The sequence below is a fragment of the Lates calcarifer genome, linkage group LG9 (assembly GCF_001640805.2).
Source record: "Lates calcarifer isolate ASB-BC8 linkage group LG9, TLL_Latcal_v3, whole genome shotgun sequence".
Taxonomy (NCBI): domain Eukaryota; kingdom Metazoa; phylum Chordata; class Actinopteri; family Centropomidae; genus Lates; species Lates calcarifer.
In genome coordinates this window covers 2,735,682-2,755,655 of record NC_066841.1, presented here as the reverse complement: position 1 = coordinate 2,755,655, position 19,974 = coordinate 2,735,682, and the positions used below count along the sequence as shown (strand labels likewise).

At 42.1% G+C, this 19,974-nt stretch overlaps 2 protein-coding genes across 3 annotated transcripts; one reads left to right on the top strand and one right to left on the bottom strand.

Annotated features, from left to right (window-relative positions):
• Nucleotide 1: 1 nt before the first annotated feature.
• On the top strand, nucleotides 2-6,748 carry c7b (complement component 7b). The gene is given in 20 exon segments (XM_018702496.2): nucleotides 2-147; nucleotides 841-1,234; nucleotides 1,363-1,424; nucleotides 1,862-1,937; nucleotides 2,225-2,366; nucleotides 2,513-2,657; nucleotides 2,746-2,884; nucleotides 3,038-3,166; nucleotides 3,269-3,512; nucleotides 3,623-3,736; nucleotides 3,834-4,000; nucleotides 4,086-4,314; nucleotides 4,480-4,619; nucleotides 4,621-4,652; nucleotides 4,802-4,889; nucleotides 5,053-5,185; nucleotides 5,359-5,550; nucleotides 5,799-5,895; nucleotides 6,006-6,187; nucleotides 6,307-6,748. Coding segments are annotated over 19 exon segments (2,556 nt in total). The 5' UTR covers nucleotides 2-147; nucleotides 841-1,168; the 3' UTR covers nucleotides 6,486-6,748.
• An 845-nt stretch (nucleotides 6,749-7,593) lies between these two features.
• c6 (complement component 6) lies at nucleotides 7,594-19,780 on the bottom strand. Of its 2 annotated transcripts, XM_051072771.1 has the most exons (21): nucleotides 19,631-19,780; nucleotides 19,297-19,469; nucleotides 18,521-18,651; nucleotides 17,264-17,402; nucleotides 13,090-13,221; nucleotides 12,792-12,951; nucleotides 12,548-12,692; nucleotides 12,340-12,481; nucleotides 11,599-11,737; nucleotides 11,295-11,477; nucleotides 10,970-11,213; nucleotides 10,752-10,874; nucleotides 10,497-10,663; nucleotides 10,185-10,410; nucleotides 9,913-10,081; nucleotides 9,696-9,807; nucleotides 9,478-9,610; nucleotides 9,204-9,398; nucleotides 8,912-8,999; nucleotides 8,492-8,736; nucleotides 7,594-8,366 (listed from the first exon to the last, which is right to left on the bottom strand). In XM_051072771.1, the coding sequence occupies exons 1-21, from the start codon at nucleotides 19,760-19,762 to the stop codon at nucleotides 8,185-8,187; spliced, it is 3,360 nt and encodes a 1,119-aa protein (XP_050928728.1). In that variant the 5' UTR covers nucleotides 19,763-19,780; the 3' UTR covers nucleotides 7,594-8,184. The 2 variants fall into 2 exon arrangements, with proteins under 2 accessions (XP_050928728.1, XP_018558010.1); XM_018702494.2 differs by lacking the exons at nucleotides 17,264-17,402; nucleotides 18,521-18,651; nucleotides 19,297-19,469; nucleotides 19,631-19,780 and adding an exon at nucleotides 13,854-14,068 and having other exon boundaries at nucleotides 13,090-13,275.
• Between the last annotated feature and the right edge of the window lie 194 nt (nucleotides 19,781-19,974).

Genomic DNA, 19,974 nt, shown 5'->3' with positions numbered 1-19,974 from the left:
AGTCAGGACAGGAGTGGAAAGTTTTTTTTTTAAAAGGAGTCACCACTAGATGGCAACAACAACCACACTGACCACAGTATAATCCAGTCAGACCAGACCAGTCATCAGGTGGTGGTTTGACTGGACCCAGGATGAGATCCAGATGTGGTGAGTGAGGTTTTGGTTTCTTTGGTTCTGTTAACTGGAACAGATTGTGTGTGATGATCTGAGATCTGCCACAAACTACGTCCATTTTCTAAAGAAAACTGAATGTTTCTTTATTTTCTGTGAATTGGAAGTTTTTAAAGTGTTTTTTGGTATATGGGTGGTTTTTATTACCATTCTTTTCTTTTGTTGCTGTTGCATTTTCTTTACTTGTAATGAAGTCAACATTTAGAGTTAATGACAATAATAAAATACTCATAGGTTTTAATTGCACTCAAGATGAAAACTAGAGATTTCAGAAAAAACACACTATAAACACAATATATGTGGAAATGTGTGTGTATTTTCCCTCTGTTCTTACTACATTTTTCACTGTTTTTGCTTGATTATTCTGCTCTAAGTGCTAAATAACTTTGTTATTATTCCTAAATGTGTGCAGGATATTTTCAGATGGGAAATTGTTGCAGAGGTGGATGAGAATCTGTATCAACAGCATGGCATTTAGAGCATAATTCATTCATCAAAAGTTTTAACAACTGAGAATAAGGTGGTAAAAAGATATAATTTTGAAATATAAATCTTAATATGACTATGAAGGGCTTGATAATTACAGCTGAAGCTGTAAGTGTGATTTCCATGTGTATTATGTGTTTACACAGCAGTGGATTCTGACCTTAATCTGCTTGTATCCTGCAGACTGAGCCTCTGGTTGCCTCACCAAGGACAAACAATTGTGACGCAACTACTCCTGTCCTACTTGACAAAAAAAACCTGCAGCGCTCAAAGCAAACAGGGATTATTAAATTCTTTTTTCTTACTGGAAATAAGCTCACTGTGTTGTTGGACACTAACGGCTGCTGATAAAGTTGTGGGAGAGAACACAGGGTCTCTGTTGGTGACTCACTGTGGACAGACGCTGTATAAATCTGATCGTTCATATTTGATGGATGAGAGTTTCTTCATCGGGGGAATTCCTGAAACTTGGGGTCCTGTTGAGTAATCTCCCCCACCACTGTCATAATATATGACCCTGATTGTTACAGTGCTGGACCAGAGGAGAAGGCTGAACTCTGAGGAACACATCATGAAGGTACAGTCAAACTAATACATCAAAAATGGGAGTGTTGTTTTGGTGCAGCTTGTTATGTGATCTTATCTTCTTTTTTGTTTTGTTATGATTCAGATTGAGTAAAGAGTCCTCTTGTTTCTGCTTCACAGTTGAATTTGGCTGCAGCTTTATCTTCTTTGGCATTGTTGCTCGTCTCTCTGTCTCCAGTTTGGTAGGTATTTTTATTTTTCTTTTGGCTAAAAGTAGAATAATCAGATTTTTTGGGTCTTTTGTTTAATTTTTTTTTCTCTAATCCTAAATTTATACATTATTTCAGCCTTCCTCTGTAGTACAGTGAATAGTTACATAAACTGTTACATCACTGGTGCTGCATGGTTCATAAACTTTACTTTACCATGTGTAGAGGACAATTGTTGCACCAATTTAACTCTGTTGTAAGTAAAGAGGATTCTTTTTTTTTAATTATTTGGACATTTTTAAATGTTTTAATTGCATAGAAAGAGCGGAGGCAGACAGGAAATGTGGGGAGAGAGGGAGTAGGGGAACGATCAACCGGCAGTCGAACTGGGGACCGTAACTATTCAGCTATCAGGCCACAAATTATGCTGCTGTTCTATTAACTGTTATGTCAATGTCTTATCCTCTCAGCTGTCAGCAGCCTGTGAACTGCAGATGGGGGGCGTATGGAGAGTGGTCTGAATGTGATGGCTGCACCAGGACTAAGGTACTTCAATACACACACACAGTCATATATTACTTATGAGGACACTTATATTTATTGCTTAAAATTGTGGCCAAAACATAACCTTCAATACCGAAACTCAACCCTTAAACTCTACCTAACCTAAATCACTTTAACCCTAAGTCTTAACCAGGGGGAACTAGCTTGTAACATGCTAGCTAGCTTGGAGCTAACTTGTGCTATCTAGTAGCAACAGCTTGCTGAACTTGTGCAAGTGAGTTAAAGTTCTGACGCTAAAAAGACACCAAGATAACACAGTTTCTTTTCAGGTGCGTACCCGCCACGTGGAGGTGTACGGCCAGTTTGGGGGCACGCCATGTTCAGGGGAAACCACACAAACACAACCATGTGTCCCACAGAAAAGATGTCCCCTGGAAACAGGCTGTGGAGACAGGTTTCGCTGCACCTCTGGTACAATAAAAAACACCTATTATACTGGTTATTTTTTCATAATATTGCTGTAAAATTATTTTTATTTTGGGGCTTTGTGGTCAGTTTTTCAGGGTTGAAGTCAGGGTTGCATTTTCATTGTTCATATTTCTTGTATCCCGATGCAGGTAAGTGTATCAGCCACTCTCTAGTGTGTAACGGAGACCAGGATTGTGACGATGGTGCGGACGAGAGAAGTTGCGACCAAGACAACAGCCAGTACTCATGTGACCTTGACAAAACGCCGCCCAACTCTGACCTTACGGGCAGAGGGTGAGTTCCTAAACCAGGAAGTTTAGATGTCATGTCGTCAACTGTTAGATAAAAGGCCATAAAAGGTTTGTTGCATCGTGTTTTCCAGGTATGACGTGTTAACGGGGAAACTGAGAGGTGGTGTGATCAACACTCTGAGCTTTGGAGGCCAGTGCAGGAAGGTGTTCAGTGGTGACCACAAAGTCTTCTACAGACTGCCACAGAACATCCTCAGGTACAACTTTGAGGTGAGTTGACCAAACTGTCCGATGCTGGCGTTGACTCAAGGGATCCTCAACGCTATTGTAATTCATTCTCAGGGGAAGAACATTTAATGGCAATCCATTGAATAGTTGATACGTATTTCAATCTGGATGTCGTTGCCTTTGTTTGTGCTGCAGGTGACAGTTGACAACGAAGAGAGTGATGAGTCCTACGACAGCTCCTGGGCCTACACACAGCACATCCAGGCCAACGCCTTGATAGGACACGACCGCCGCACCTTCCACAAAGAAGTCACCGACACTAAGGTAATGATATAACCTCACATATCACTTCTTATTTGAGGCTTCTTGCTTACAGTAAGTGTTGGGCGAACTCTGATCTGAACTCTTATCCTACGAATCATCCAGGCCTACAAACTGATCATCCTGAAGAATAAAGTGGCACTGGCGCAGTTCCAAAACTCTGCCCCGCAGTATCTCACCCTGGCCGAAGGTTTCTGGAAGGCCTTGTCCTCACTGCCCCTCACATACGACTACTCCGCCTACCGCCAGCTGTTGCAGATGTATGGCACTCACTACCTCTCTGAGGGCTCACTCGGGGGCGAATACCAAGGCTTGTTGGAGTTAGACCGCCAGTCATTTACCTCAAGCAGTAAGACCTTTTGGTGTCAATCCTGTTGCTGTAAACATATCCAACATACCCTTAGATTTTGAGCATTTTTACAGTTTTAAATCTGCTGTTCCTGTGGCTCTTGTGTAAAGGTACAACAACTATAGAGTACCAGAGGTGTTGGAGAAAAGTGAAACGGCGTTTCTTCAGGAAGAAAGTGAAAACCGTCTGTGAAAAACTGACGAAAGCTCTTTCATCCAAAGATGGTGAGAGAAGACCTTTGTATTTAAACTTTCAAACCACACAATGTACCCTGGACGATCAAAGAAATCAGCTGTAAACTCCACTGTCATTTGTCTACAGGACACAGTGTAAACAAATTGCCTATTAAGGTCAACATCTACGGTGGAGATCTGGCCTTCATTGGAGCTCTGACTGTTCTGGATCTGGAAAACCCAGAAAATAATGGAGAAGTCTATGATAACTGGGCCTCATCTGTCAAAGACTTCCCTGAAGTCATAGACCAGAAGGTATGACAGTCAGAACAGCTGGTTGTATCCCCTGATATATTCTGTGTATTTCTTTATATGTACCATTAATAAACCGTTTTTCCAGCTGCGTCCTCTGTATGAGTTGGTGAAGGAGGTGCAGTGTGCAGGTTTGAAAAAACTCCACCTGAAAAGAGCCATAGAGGAGTATATGGCAGAAGAGCATCCCTGTCACTGCCGACCCTGCCAGAACAATGGCCAGCCGCTGCTGACGGGCTCCGAGTGTCGCTGCGCCTGCCGGCCGGGAACCTCAGGACGAGCCTGCGAGACTGGAGCTGTGATTGGAGAGCAACCAGGTACATTTTTATTTATTCTTATGAGCGCTCTGTATAAACCTAACTGACAAAGCAACTGAAAAAAGTTAAAGGGGTTAAGTAAAAGTTTTAAGTTACCCTGGGATCCAGACAGTGTTCACAAACGAGACAGAACAAGAGAGAAAATCTTTGTTTTTTCTCTCTCAGGGGTGATCCACGGCAGCTGGAGCTGCTGGTCCTCCTGGGGATCTTGTTCCGGAGGTCAAAGGTCGAGGACTCGCAGCTGCAACAACCCAGCTCCCAGGGGAGGAGGCCACCATTGCGTTGGACTGCCAGTTGAGCAGAAACCCATGTGAGGAACCAGATATCCAGTATCTACAGTAAGGACACTTGCACTTTCTTTGATCATTGATTGTAGCTGAAAGTGATCAAATGTATAATCTAATTTAATCCAAACACTTCAGTTTCAGAAGTAACACCAGCAGGTTGCATTATTTTAGTTTTCTTACTGTAAACTGTTTGTGTGCAGGACGATGGAGCCTCAGTGCTTCAGTCTCTCTGTGACGCCACCAAAGACATGTGGTCCGCCTCCAAACCTCAGGAATGGATTCATTCAGGTGAGTCAGAAAAATTGACATTTCTATTACTGTCAACACTGCTACCTGCTGGTCGAAAATAATCTTCTCTGTAATTAGTTTCTGTGTTATATTCAGCTACTGTCTGGTAAACTGAAGCACGGGTGATTAAGTGCAGCTCGTTATGTTGTGATTTTTTTCTCAGAATCCCAAAGATTTTTACCTGGTTGGAAACACGGTGGAGTACTCCTGCGTAGACGGACATTACCTCAGTGGAGGTGCTGCGGCTCGATGTGGTGAAAACCAGAAATGGGTGACAGGAGCAATGGTTTGTAAAAGTATGTCCTCCCTTTACCAACAAGAAGTTTTTTGGGTCTTGTTGTGTATATTTTCTATGCAAATGTGGATCCAGATGCAGGTTAACTATTCCCACTGATTCTCTACTTTTTGCTCCTGTGCATTCACAAGATAAACCTCAATAATTTTATGTTTCCCTCTCTTCCTGTCCCAGGTTCCACATGTGGGATTCCCCCACTCAACAGTGAAGTTACAGCCACGCCCAACAAAGCTTCCTATCAGATTGGAGACAGGGTGTCCCTCTCCTGTCCTGCAGGATCAGAGCTGGAGGGTGAGGTGTCGGAGATCTTATGCAGTCCCAGTCTGCAGTGGTCTCCCTCTCCGGCAGATGCTCACTGTAAAGCAGGTACATTTATTGTGGAACATGTAGTCAATAAAAGTCAAATAAACAGGCTTCTGTTTCCTGTTACGGTTTCTAGAAAAGCCACATTAGCTGATAATGTATCATAACTGTGCCGTCTGTCAGCGTGTTTTGGTATTTTTCTGCCCCCTAGTGGCCAAAAATCTGTTACTGCAGCTTCAATGAAAAGAACTTAGCCTAATGCTTTCTTTATTCTACTTTAACTCAAACTGACATCTGTATTTTCTCCTCAGCGCCCACAGCTCCTTCTCCTCCATCTGACCTGAAGTGTAAACTGTGGGAGAGCGTAGGAAAAACTGGCTGTGTGTGTAAAATGCCGTTTCAGTGCTCGTGAGTATGATATTTGAGAATTATTTTTACATTTTAAACAAGGAAATGCTCAGTCTAAGTCATAAAAGCACAATTATAACATTTTTAAAATACATACTGTCTTCATTTAGGACCTCTCTGAAGTTGTGTGCCAGACTCGGCTCAAGCCCAACCCGTTTACTGGGTGTTTGTCAGCTCGGAGCTCTGCGATGTGTGGGACACAACTTCACCTTGGCCACTGATGGCGACTGTAAATGGCCGGAGGAGACATTCACGTCCTGTGACGACTGCAAACCAGGGACAGTCTGTCAGGGTGAGTCTGCTGGGCTCCTTTAGAGGATAATTCTGGTTTAATACAACTTGCTTTTTTGCAGTTTTGACTCTCATTTCTCAACAAAATAAGACAGTTTAATCATTCTTCTTCCACTGTAGAGTCAGCAAGAAAATGCATTTGCCAGAACGCGTCAGAGTGTCCTAAAGACTCTGCCCCCCTGTGCGTTAACACTGATGCTGGAGGCGTTGCCACGACGATGACTGAATGCGAGGTGGGGGCCAGAAGGTGTGCTGGGGAGCAGGTGAATGTGATCAGTATTGAAGCTTGTCCAGAATAAAGGTGGTTGTTGTTTTACTCTCTGTACATAAAAAGCAGGAACTTGTTTTTTTTTAATCAGTGATTAAATTGTAAATAGAAAGGAAATATCTTGCTAACACTTGAATGATGTAAATAGGTTCCTCTGCCGTCCTGTGGTGCGTTTTTATATTTGTCACAGACGATGGATAATTCACGACATTTTGAATGTGAAGTAAACATAATGTTCTGTCAGCCTGACTAAATTTGAAATAAATCCTGTTGTTTTGGTTAAAGTTAATAAAACAGACTTTTCGCATTTTTGTTAAAATATCAAATATTTGAAAGAGTTATTTTCTACTTTCTATTTATAGCATCAGAATTAGGAACCAGACAATTCTCAGAAGTGATCAGTAATGAGTTCAACTTAGGTTCATTTCCAAATACCTTATGTCCATTATTCTATAGCTACATAGCTAACATTAGCATTAACAGCTGTTTACTTATCAGTCAAGAGGAAATGGTGCGAGTTCAACATCAAACTTAATTTCTTTACTCACCAAGAGCCAACTCCAGCAGTAAAAAACAACACCAGTGTTAATTCTTTTTATTTTCTATTAGCTTTCACTTCTTTTCCTCCACTGAAGTTAGCATGCTAACTGGTAGCATCCAGTCTGTCCTCAGTCCAATATGAGAAGATGAAGTAGCACTTCTCAGAGGACGTATTTTAACCTCTTGTCTTGTAAACACAACAATGGCTGAAGCTCTTGATAAACGAACAGCTGCTAATGCTAACGTTAGCTATGTAGCGATAGCAAAAACGTACATACAGCACCTTTAGTTACGTTTAATAGAATATGGATTGTGCAGGCATTTTTGCGGTGCAGCTCCATAGTGATTATTGTACTTTATTTGTTTTCTGCAGTTTCTCTTGTCTCCATTCAAGTATTTTTATTTGGCCTATTAGACACAATTTAATCAAATGAAGAAGTCACACAACAGAATCGTTATTGTTGGTATATTAGTCTCAGACGAGTATCTGGATATCACTTGGTTACATTAATGCTTTGAAAATATTTATGAAGTGAGAGAAAAAATAGAAATAGGTGCAGTTAGCTGACATACTGAAAGAAATGGGGAAAAAAACGACATTGTTACGATTCTTTAAATTCTTTTTATTCCATGTGAAGAACATTTAGCAAGTGTAAATATCCCACTCTGTTCCTGTGATTAGACTTGACTGACTGACAACAGCTTCCCTCTCTGTCATTAAAAACTGCCAGTTTGTGCTTTACAGGTTATTAATTTACCAAGTTGAATTCTCAAAGAGGCAGAATATTAAATTATCAGAATAAAATGACAAAAATCGTCCCCCCCAAAAAAACACCTGGCGTTTGTCCTCCAGTGCAGTCAGACCAGCTTTGGTGAAAACTTAGAAAGAGTGAACAATTTAATGATATTTTTGCTCCAAACCATTTCTCCAAAGGACACAAAATTCTGTATGCACATCCGATATATACCCCTGATCGTCCATACCAAATTTGGTGCAAATCCAATGATGCATTTGGTTCTAAGTTGTGTCAGGTACTTGGATCTTCTACCTGCTTGCCAGTATAGCTTATTTTTATAAATATAATGTAATTTTTTGAAGAGTAACATGGTGCAACGTGCACTAATGCCTATACTGTCTCTACATTTGTGATTTTTTTAATGTTAACGGCTTAGAAAAACCTTTAGTAGAATCATCTGGACTCACACGCGCCTTCATTGAGAATCTCAAACTGATAGCTGGCACATTTGAGAGCGGCCATGGAGCAAAGGTCCAGACTCCGAGTCCTCTGGGTCCTGGTCAGCTTCACGCAGAACGTGTGCTGTTCAACTCTGGGGCAGTCCCGAGCAGCTCGGCACTCACACTTCTTAGCCGCTGGGGAGAGATGTGAGTTAACTCAGAGTTTGTGAAAGAAATAAAAGGTAAAAATTTGCAGTGAGTTATCAAAACAAATCAGTGAGGAACTCCTGAGTGCAGAAGTAGTTTCAGGTCAGACTCACCAGAGCAGGTCTCCCATTCGTAGCAGGTGTCGAGGTCACAGGGCTCCTGCACGGAGCTCTTGGAAGACATTTTGGCTCTGAACTTGGCCCACTCCAGTTTCCCTGCGTCGGCTGCGTCACACTTACCATCATTGACGAAGAAGAGCGGGTCGCCGTGGCAGCGACCAGCGTGGAAGGAGCAGAGGGGCATCTCCACAGTGACACTGACCTCTACGTTCAGGATGCAGAGACTCGCTGGTTGTGAACTGCAGACACATATAATATTTCACTTTTTTTATCCATAAAAACTTAATATAAAAGTAAGTTTTTGTGCAGCTTCACATAAGAATTTTAATATTTAAAACAATTATATGATCATAAAATGGAAAAAGAACATGAATAATACAACAAAGTAAGATAAAAGAATTAATAAAAGCTTACAGGCAGCTCTCCCGTTGGATGCAGACACATTTAGAGCCCTGTACCTTCTGTCCTGGAGCACACTGACCATCAGGAACAAATGGCTGTTCTACAAACAGGAGGACATAAGAAAAAAATTCTTCATACCGAGCATCTTTCACACAAAATACAAAATATATGTCAGCTTGTGCACATTCTGACATGTATGGAAAAACCAAAAATTAATGACTGAAAGTTGGGTGCTCATCTCCATGAAAACACAGATTAATATATATGTTCTATTTCCCAGCTCAGAATTAGTCGTCCATTGTACCGTTGGAGCAGCGGAGGTCAGCAGCTAACGGAGGCTCCCAGGTGAGACCGTCACCGCACCTGTAGACACTCTGCGGCAGCGGCATCAGGCCCGCCTCGTTACAGTTCAAACCCACCGACTCCCCCACTCTGTACTCGTCTTTGTCGGGGAACAGCGACATCTCGTCAGGGATCTCGGGAGGAAGACAGATCTTTCCTAAAGGTACAGGAGGACAGGTGTTAAGTTAATTGGCTTACAATAGCTAAGTTAGTTTGCAGTGAGAAAACAAACGTACTGATGCATTTTCCACTTGGATGACTCCAGGTTCCATCAGGAAGACAGTTGATGTACTGAAAACCCTCCATGTCAAACCCAGTGTAGCACTGGAACTCCTCGTCCTCACCAAAGTTGTAATACTGCTTTGATTTCTGCCCGAGGAGAGATTTAAAGTTAGAGAGGCTCTGAATATGAACCCTCCTGGGCATCGACCTGTTCAGTTTTCAGAGTGTTTACCCTGAGGAAGCTGTTGTCGGGGCTCTGTGGCCGCAGACAGCCCTGCACACCAGGAGGCAGCTCGTTCCTCCAGCCCACAGTGAAGTCGTCGTCATTGTCGCACGTCTCCTGTCTGGAGAAGAAAACACGAACCAGGGCGTCCAGTAAATCCAAAGCAACACAGACAAAATTACACCTAGAAATGTGTCTATTAACTGAGTTAAACACCTCGTCCCACCTTGCAAAGATGGAGATGTGACATGGCTCCTCCTGTCTGTCGGCACCTTTGCAGGGTTGGCCTCCTCTGAGGGGAGCGGGGTTATCACACCGCCTCCTCCGATGTCTCTTCATGGAGGCTGAACAGCGACTCCATGGGCTCCAGCAGCTCCAGTAACCATCCACCTCCTCTGTGGAAATCACACAGCAAACCGGTGATTCCTCCAGCTTAACTTTTGTTGTCTGTTGTTTCTTGTTGTGTTCTATGACTTCTAACCATCCGACCTTGCGTACCTGAGGTGAAGTCAGGAGCCCGTTTCTCACAGTTGGTGCCGAAGGTGCCGGTCTGGCAGACGCACTTGCATTCTGTGCCAGACAGAACTGGTTTGCCGTTGTTGGGACAGGGAGCACACTTGCAGGTGTCAAATTCCTCCAGGTACTGCAGGAGGGCCGTCCTCAGGTGTCGCCTCTTTGTGGCCGCGCAGGGGATCCCCCGAACCAGATCTATGATCGGCTTTAGCTGGACAAGGTCGCATACACACAGCATCAGCTTTTGTGAGCTTTAAAAGCAAATTCTGATGTTTTGTAAGTAGCTTTAAATTGAACCTTGTAATCGACCACAGCAGGGTTGTCCAGGACCGACTTGGCCCAGTTACTGTAGGATGTCCGGTCCGGAGCGGGGCCCTGCCTCTCCCAGGCCAGAGCTGCTGCCTCTCTGGTTCTTCCTCCTTTCACCAGGGAGAAAGACTTCTCTGCTGCCTTAATGAACGAGCCTGGACCAAAGACAAGCCGTCAGTAGGCCATCAGCAGTAGGGTTTGGGATAAGAAACGATGTGTTTTGTGGCAGATTTTTGCTGTAACCTTCATATTTCTCAGTCATCTTGTTGTCAGAGCACCGGGACACCCTGCTGTGTTCGGTGTAGAGGATGATGGACCAGGTGGTTTCGCTGTTCAGGCAACCTTTGACGTGCTCTTCTGTTTGACCTGTCAGAAGAGACACAGAAACAAAAGAACCATCCAGCCTAGTTTGTTTCAAATATACCGATCCCTTACGACTCCACCCGGCCAAGTTGCTGTACCTGAACTCTTGAGTTCCTCTCGGTTGTACTGGTACAGCAGGTCGTAGTGGCCTCCCAGCGTCCCCGAGCTGTAGTAGTGCGTCCCGAAGCGCTGGAAGATGTCCCTGTAGAGGGCGTAGTTGTACTCGAGAGGAAGAGCGTGAAGGAACTGGAGGAAAGGCAGCGACAGGACGACGTCACCCGGTTCTTTCACCTTGAACTTGGACACGGGAAGAACCTGGTGCACCCGGAAAAACTTGGAGTCCTATGGAGGGAAAGGAGGACAGGAAATTACTACACACATTGCTGTGGAGACCAAGTGCAAACTGTTGTTTGAATCACTCACCGTTGTCTTTGAAGCTTCAAAAGCGTGACTGTATGTCTTAGAGTTCCTGTAGAGAGCGAAGGGGAAGTAAAAATGCTCTCTGTCTATTCCGACGTTGTCTCCGCCCGAACCAGACGTCTTCACATTGATTGGGTCTGTGTGTACTGTCTGGGGGTCAGTGCTGAAGTCCTCCACCTGCCCAGCCTTCACAACCACAACTACATCTGTAAACCAACAGTTTGCAACAACAAGAGCAGCAACGACAAAAACAAAAACTTGACTTTTTCTCAGGTATCTATCTGTGGAGGTCTAGATCTGACTCTACCTTAATCTCAAAGCTCTCAAAGTTGTGAGGTACTCGATGGTAGAGCAGCGTGGTCGGAGGCCTCCTGATGATGCAACTTCCTCCCATAAACATGTTGTCCAGCACCGCTCCCCTCGGCTCCTCCGCTATAGCATCAAACCTTCAAACACAGATCGAGTAAAATTCAACTACACTGACTTTTTAAGGACAAAAAATATTTCTTGGCAGGTTTGGGCAGCACTTACATATATATATTTATTTATAAATATATGAATAATATAAGTTATGTAACATTTACTGTTCAGAATTTATTGTTTTTTATTTACTTTTACTGTCATCTTCGAAAACAGTTTATTGTTCAGGTGTAACATCTTAACTTAGACAAATCGTCACCATAAAATATTTATTTTATGTGCTCACATGATGAAAAAATAAATTTGGAGGATATGTGGGAGGTACTGTCATCAGATTTTTATTGTTTTCAAGCATGAATATTGGTATTTATCTCAAAAATCCAGTAACAGTCAGGCTAAAACTGAGTTCTTGTCTTGGCAGCAGCAGTGCAACAACATTCAAAAATCACAATTGCTGCAAAAATGTGAGATGTTCTGATAATTATCTGTGTTTTTAGGAGAAATGTGACAGCAGAGCAGTGAACACAGAGGAATGTAATTTATGACCACAGCAGGGAGGAATGTGAGCACAATTCATGTTGAAACCAAAGCTGTAAACTCAGCAGTGACCTTCTGACTCTTAGCTCACCCGTTCCCCACCAGGTCGGCCCCAGGGGCCACTCTCCTCTCTGCTGGACACACAACTGTAGGATTTACGCAGTTCTTCTCATCAGAGTTATCTCCACAGTCGTTCTGTCTGTTGCACGTCAGCGTCGAGTTGATGCAGCGTCCTGCAGCAGAGGAACGTTTTTTAGACGTCTGTCTCTCTTTAACACATCAGTTAAAACTCTACCCACCGTTATCACACTTGAAGTCGTCTCTGCAGTCGATGGGTGCTAACTTGCACTCTGTGGAGGGGTAACAGGGCCTCTCCTCCATCAGCTCCGGACTGCAGTCTGCTCCACCAAACTGGGACGGCCTCTGCACGGCCCGGGTCCGAAACTATCCCAATGCAACGACAGGAGAGAACACGCAAATTTACACCGACAAACTTCACCCATAAACTCTTGAAACAAGTCGTCACGTCAGCGTTTTTCTTGCCTGTTTCTTGGCGCAGGGCGAACAGTCAGACCAAGGCCCGAACTCTGTCAGCAGGCAGTTGATTGGACAGGCCTGTTCGTTACAGCTTCTCCTGTCGACACTCTCACACAGCTGAGCGCAGCTGCTCCGATGGTAATAACCATCATTTTTTTGAAAGTTCCTGTCAAAAAAAAAGGGATGAATGTCACTTTAACACAGAGCAGCTGTTGGCATCATTAGGTTTGTATTTCACAACAGCAGAGAGAGTAATTACAGTTCAATTTTCTGTTTCAGTTCTACTTCTGTCCATGTGTCTCACCTGCTTCTCTGCTGTGTGCCGTAGTTACAGGTTCTGGAGCAGGTGGACCAGGAGCTCCATGGGTATCGATCGCAGAAACAGGCCAGACCTGCTGATATGCAGCCGAGGAGCTGGAGCAGCAGAACGAAGCGGCTGGAAGGAGCCATCAGAGGAGTCCAGACTGGTTTCACCTACTCTGAAAACAACCTGATGACCAGAGCAGAATCAGCAACAGCTGCATTTTATTCAAGTTCATAAAGAGTAACAGTGACAATAATAACAGTAGAACTTTGTTTTAGTTGAGTTTTTTTAGGGTTTGGATTTTTATTATACTAATAATTTATTGCTCTTTGATAAAAACTATGTCAGCATTACAAACAGGATAAAATCAAAAAAATGTTCCTCAACACATCAACATGATGATCAGACGTTAACCCAAACTAACATTTTCTGTACTGTATGTCGTCTAAAATGCAGCAGAATTTCACTGCTGTATCTGATATTATCCCCATCAAAACATTAAATTCTTAAACATATTAAAATGACTTTTTAGGGCAAACAACTTTTTCATTTGTATTAAATACATCCCTCTCAGGTGAGGTACGTTTTGAGTGAATTCAAGGTTTATATGAGGCATAAAAATGCATTTAAAGAAAAAAACAAATAATAATAAATAAATAAAACAGCACAAAATAACTAAGGGTCTTTGCAGAGTCATAAGTGAACAAATAAAATCTTTAATTTAATGTAGTTTTTAATTTCTGCAACACAAAAATCGGACTCACCACGTGAGCAGACGTCCTCCTCAGCAGGTATTAAAGCATAGAATTTGGCAGCTCCTGTGTTTGGTTTTCTGGGCAGTAGAGTCTTTGCAGGGAGCTGACTCTGCGCTGCAGGCAGAGCTGAATCTGACTCTGAGGTTTGTGTCTGAGTTGACAGCAGGAATATAAAACCTCCCTCTGTGATTCCTCAGGGGGGTATTGGATGTGCATTGCCCAATCTGTGTCCACCAAAAACACAACAAGCTCTACCTTTTGCTAATAATAACAATAAATGGAGAACATAGTAATAAATAAAGTTCTTACATAACCGCCTTGTCCCTCATTGTTACGGGAAGTAAGGAGCTCTGGAGTTTCCCAGCTGCAGAAACATAAACCAGATGTTGTGAGTTTGAGACTTTGACAGCTACAGATTCTGGAGGCGGAGAAAACCTCTCTTCTCCTTCCACTTCTTCTTAAGTTGTCCAAGTTCTTTGCACAACTTATCTGGAACTAAACACAATCAACACATTGTTTTGAAAAGCAATGAGAGTGAATTGTTTTCAGTGATTGTCCTTTTAAATCACGGACATATTTATTTCTTTTATTTCCTATTTCGTATTTCTTTCTTTGTGTAGTATAAATTCTGAAAAGTGCGATATATTTTATATTCTATAGTGTGCTGGAGATGTTGCGCAGAAGTCCTGGATGGAGGGATACAATTAACAGTCCAAGCACATAATTCCTTCTAAAACTACAAATTGTTGTTTTTACGTTGTCTTTTATGTGTGAGTTGGAAAAACAAGGACTCGGTATATTGTAATTAATAAGCTTTAAAGGTGTTTCTTAGGCACATTTCAGCCTACTTGCCTTCCTGCGCTTTGTGCCTTTATGCTAAGCTAGGCTAATCATGACCATGCTAACGCCTCACATTCATGAGAGTGATATTTTTATGTCATGCAGGAAGAAAGCAAATGCTGACCTGTAAATCTTTAAATTAAAGACAAAAAAAGGAAAAAAAAATCATCTTCTTTGCATATAAAACTTTATTCACATTATAAAATGTCCTAAGCTGTACAGACTAGCTATAGCTGTGGCTTTTCTACATTGCAGGACACACTAACTACACATGGCCTAGTCTGAGTCATATACATGCCAAAACAAAGAATTTAGCAATTTAGACATCACCACAGTAGATTACATTAATGGGGGGAAAAACCCTGTCACAAACACGAATTTTACTAATTACATTGCACTTACATTCAATGGGATAATGGCTCTAGTAGAGGGATGATTTGTGTGTGTGTGGCTTCTTCAGTTGTGCTGTTTTCTGTGTACGTGGAACATCTGCAAAGCCCTTGTGATGGAAAACCGAAGCTGAAACTTAAACGTATTCTTTTTCAGGGAAGACTGAACAAGCAACGGACTGATGATTCAGCTGTGAGGGGGGTTTCGAGCGACTGTTAAAATGTTAAAAATGTAAATTATCCTGGAGGTGGCGCTAGAAGGAAGGTCAAATTGAAAGGGTTTATCCTCTGGGGAGCAGGCTTGGGATAAATCTAATTTTCTACACATTAATACTGTTAGATTTTATTTTTCCTGGGTAAAAAATGGAAGTTTATGGCTGCTACTGATGCTAAGGTCAGTAACACTGTGAGTATTCATCCTCTGGGGAGCATGAGTACAGGAAATTTCATGAAGATATCATTTGGACAATAGATTTTAAGGTTCCCTGCTATGGATTACAGCGGTGGCCTTAAGAAAATTTTGATATTTTGCTACAGAAAAGATCAGAAAGTTACAGAACCATTAGAAATTGTTGCCTGTCCCAACTAAATCAGTCCAGTGCTTCAGTCAGAACTAAAGTAAACAACATGGGCGAAGCCAAAGAGGCTGATGACATCTGAAATTTAAAGTTGAGGCAAAGCTTTGGAACTGCTTTTTTCTTATCTGGCAGTTTATTTTACACACACACACTTTTTTTTCTACAGTGAGAGAAATGTTATAATTATAGGAGCCAGTTATGTGTATGCACCATAATACTGTAGGTGAATTGCTTTGTCTACATGGTGTCACACCACACAGGTAAAGCAGAGACTCACCTGGCAGGAGCCTCTACTGAATGAAACACATCAGGAAGTTGTTCAGACTAAAACATCTCACACTGTAAAACATTCAGACATGGGAGGTGTGACACGAGCACAGTGAGACACCAGGAAACTTAAAAAAATGCCTGTGCATAGCCTGAATATATACAATTATTATCTTTCATTAAATAAAATAACGTGAAACAGAAGGATTAGGAGGGAGATGACAGGGGGTTTTCAACTGATCAGGTTTTTACGAACTGATCTGTGATGGCGCTAGCTAGCTAACTAACATTAGCTAACAGTGCAGCCGCAGCTCACTCCAAATTTAAGTTCATCTTTCAGATACCAATGGGTGCTCGTCACCAAAATTTGCTGGAATTGGCAAAATCTGATCAGTAAATTAATATTTCGGGCTTGAATCTGTACGTTATTTATTTCCATGTGACGCTAGGGACACAATCCAGCATTAGCATAGCGCAGGCTACCGAGGACAGACCAGATAATCCTGAAAATCACCTTAGCTTTTCTAAATTGTATATATTTGTGTGAATTTGATTACTCACACCATGGAAATGTGTTTTTAAAAAAGGGTCAGGGACCACCTGCAGTGCCTTTACTGACCACCAGGGGGCTCCAGTTGAAAACCCCCAGTGTAAGATTGAAAAAAAAAAAGGGAATTAATACAAGAATGCCTGACTTTAAAAAGCAAAGCAAAACAAACCAAAGCCCTGAAATACCTGTGTGTTCAAGGTCTGACCTGATTGTACTTTACTTTTGCCTTTTCTCATCCTTTGCTAGCTGTTAGCGCACCAGGCTAATGCAACACACTAGCTACACTTTGTCCTCCTTTTTGGGGCACTGGGTATGGACACTACAGGATTAAAGTTTCAGAAAAAAACAAATGAAGATTAAAGAATCTCTTAATAAATATTAATCACAAACTGAATTAAAATGAATGTCTGGTCGTATGTGTGTGTTGACTGTGGTGCTGCTGTCGGACTCTCAGCCCGACACCATGCAGCAGAGTCCGGGGAAGCGTCTCTTCCTCTGTCTGATCAGCGGGTGTGGAGTCAGATTCAACAAGCTGCTGTCATCTGGAACAAACAAACAAGAAAGTTGTTGTTTTTTTACATTTGATATTGTGAATTTCAGCTAACACAAACACAACATACCTTGGTTTTTCAGTGGCAATGGCATCGTGTCCCTGAGTTTGCTGAGTAAGTTTCTCATCTCTCGCATGTCTCTGCGAAGACACGGTGAATCAGCAGAAAGATGCAGTTTGGATGATTTATTCATGAGTTCACAACAGAGTGAATTAAAAAAAAAAGGCAGGTGCAGTCACTGTACCTCTCTATGTTTTCAATGTCGGTTCCCACCAACCACTGCTCCTGAGGGAAGTCTATGGGAGACGAGGATCGGTCTTCCAGGATGGGAACATCTGAGCTTTCATCCATCCTGAAGTCCACCTTCGGCTCCGAGTCTGTTCCTCCAGGACCGAACGGAGAAAGACAAACACAGACGACATTAACAAAAAACTATAAAGCTACATGCTATATAAATAGATACTAAACGCATTCATCTACACTGTGTCAGTCTGCTTAAAAAGGTGAATTTTTAAATTGTCAGTTTTAAATCAATAACATATTTAACAGAAAACACTCTTCTCTTGATCTAGTGATGTTTTGATTTCATGTTATTTAAATATAATAAATTAAAAATGAATCTCAGCTCCTCAGATTATGTTATACATATAATAACAGCTCTCTACTGCCCTCTGCTGTTTCAAGCTACTGTTATTTTTTCAATTTTATGGAGATTTATTGTAGCTGTGTCTATAGTATTTTTGTCTTCATCTGCTGCCATTTTAATTTTTTATTTGTATATTTTGTCATTTTATCTTATTTATTCATTTATTCTAATATTTTATTTTTATATACTGTGTTGTTTTTACATAAACAAATAAATACTGTGTATTTTAAACAGACTTTATGCAGCACTGATTAGATTTCAAGTAGAAAGTTTGTGTTTGGAAATGTGGAAAAAGACCTTTTAATACATTTATTTACCTGAAAATCAGTGGAAACAGTCTGATAACTCCATGCATCACTGCATAATCAGATTTCTAAGAAATGCTTGTTTTGTGCGATGTTAAGAAATTTGAAATATATATTTTTAAAAACATGTCTGCACACATGTTGGCAAAATCGATCATAAATGTACTTCCCCTTTTTATGTGATGAACCTTTAACTCAAACAAAAGTTTTGGCTAAAGACGATGACTGTGCAACCTTTTAACTTTGAAATAACTTCCACGAGAATTTTAAATCATTAAATCTGTTCAATGTGTTTTTACAATCAGGGTTTTAAATTAATTTATTACTTATTTTATTAATGCTGCTTTTGCCTGTTTTAGATATAAATGTAATAATGTGTAATCAGAATAAAATCATTAATTTGAATATTTACACCTGTGACTTTTTCCTCCTGTGACAAAGGCTTTTTCAATTTTCTTGTTGATGTGCAGATATTTCCAGTTATTCAGTATAAATACAGATTTAAGGTGATCACACTCATGCACACTCGTGATTATCATTGTGACGGTACTTTTCCTGTGCAGCTGCAGCACCCCCAGCAGGCACATGGACTTGAGCATCTCCGTTATGAACATCTCCAGGCAGCACTGCAGCTGGATGAAGAGCCGACAGATCTCAGGGTGGATCTCTCCGTCCTCTGGACTGCAGCGGGGAGAGGAGGAGGAGGAGGAGGAGGAGGAGGAGGAGGATGAAAGAGGAAAGAAAACACAGAGAGAAGAGGAAAGCTTTTTAGGTTTTCCATCATATTTTTCCAGTTTTCATCAATCTCACCACAAATGAACAGGAATAACGTGCAGACACTTGAAACTTCCCATCACTGTGGACCTTTACAGTCACACTGTATTGTTATACCAGTGTTTCCCTCATGAAAAAAATAATTCTCTGCATTTATTTCCTTTCAAAACCTGTGGAAGATAAAATACTGGTCCACTTCCTCCTCAGTTTAACCTTGTTTTTTGTGTTTACTTACTTCTCTTGTCTAATATTGATATTTTAGAATATAAATCCTTATTTTTCTCTTTTGTTATCTGTTGTTTTACAGTCGATCACTTTGTAATTTTGCAAAGAAAAGTGGCACACAGTCTAATTAAGATGTATTCATTTTAGAATTGTTTATATCTTCAAATGAATCGCTGGATGAATGTTTTTCTGAGCTACTAAAGGAGAAAAACAGGGTTCATGAGGTTAAAAATTGCCCTGAAACAATCACAGACAGACAGCTGTAATGTGCTGTAATGTTGATAAAGCCTAAATCTGTTCCTTTCTTTTCCAACAGTCACACTTTACCCTGACACGGAGATGACGGCGAGGTCCTGGTGCGCTGCCCGGGCCATGGAGCATCCTTTGGACCGCGTGTGGTGCATCTGAGCCCGCAGAGACGGACAGTCGGCTGAGATCTCCCCGACGGAGATGACCTGCTCCCGGTACAGCGCTACGAGGGTGTTGAATTCCTGGACAGTCTGCAGGGAAAACAAGAAAACGCGGTGATGTTCGTGCACCTTCAAGCTGCTGCCGCATGATAAAAATCTGGTGAATGCAGGAGCCTTGTCCATTGGTGCAGAGCTACGCTAACAAACACCTCTCCATCAACCGTTTTGTTGTCGGTGTTTTCAGCACTCACCATCCTGCTGCCGTCCACGGCCCCTTCCGCGCTCTCCCTGCGCTCCGGCTCCGTCTGCGCCCCTTTACTGACGGGGAAAATACTCCCTGCAGACCTTGGGCGCTTTTTCCGCCCGTACGGTGCAGAACACATTCATGCACACCAACCACCACCGGAGCCCAGACAGACACACCGACAGATACAGAGAGATGGAGAGAGGAGAGAGAGAGACACCCTCCCTCTTTTCTCAGAGCTGCTGTGTCCTCTATAGAAGGAAAATGACCCGCGTTCAGACGCTGCAGGATCCGGGGGTTTTGGTTATGGTTAGAGCCGCCCCCCCACCCCCCCAGCAGTGGGTTATTGTG

Coding starts and splice junctions, on each gene's coding strand:
- c6 (XM_051072771.1), bottom strand. CDS start 19,762: ATGTGTTCTGCACCGTACGGGCGGAAAAAGCGCCCAAGGTCTGCAGGG. Junction 13,222..17,263: donor GACATTGAAAACATAGAGAG/GTACAGTGACTG, acceptor GGCTCCTTCCAG/CCGCTTCGTTCTGCTGCTCC. Junction 8,367..8,491: donor CGAATGGGAGACCTGCTCTG/GTGAGTCTGACC, acceptor ATCTCTCCCCAG/CGGCTAAGAAGTGTGAGTGC.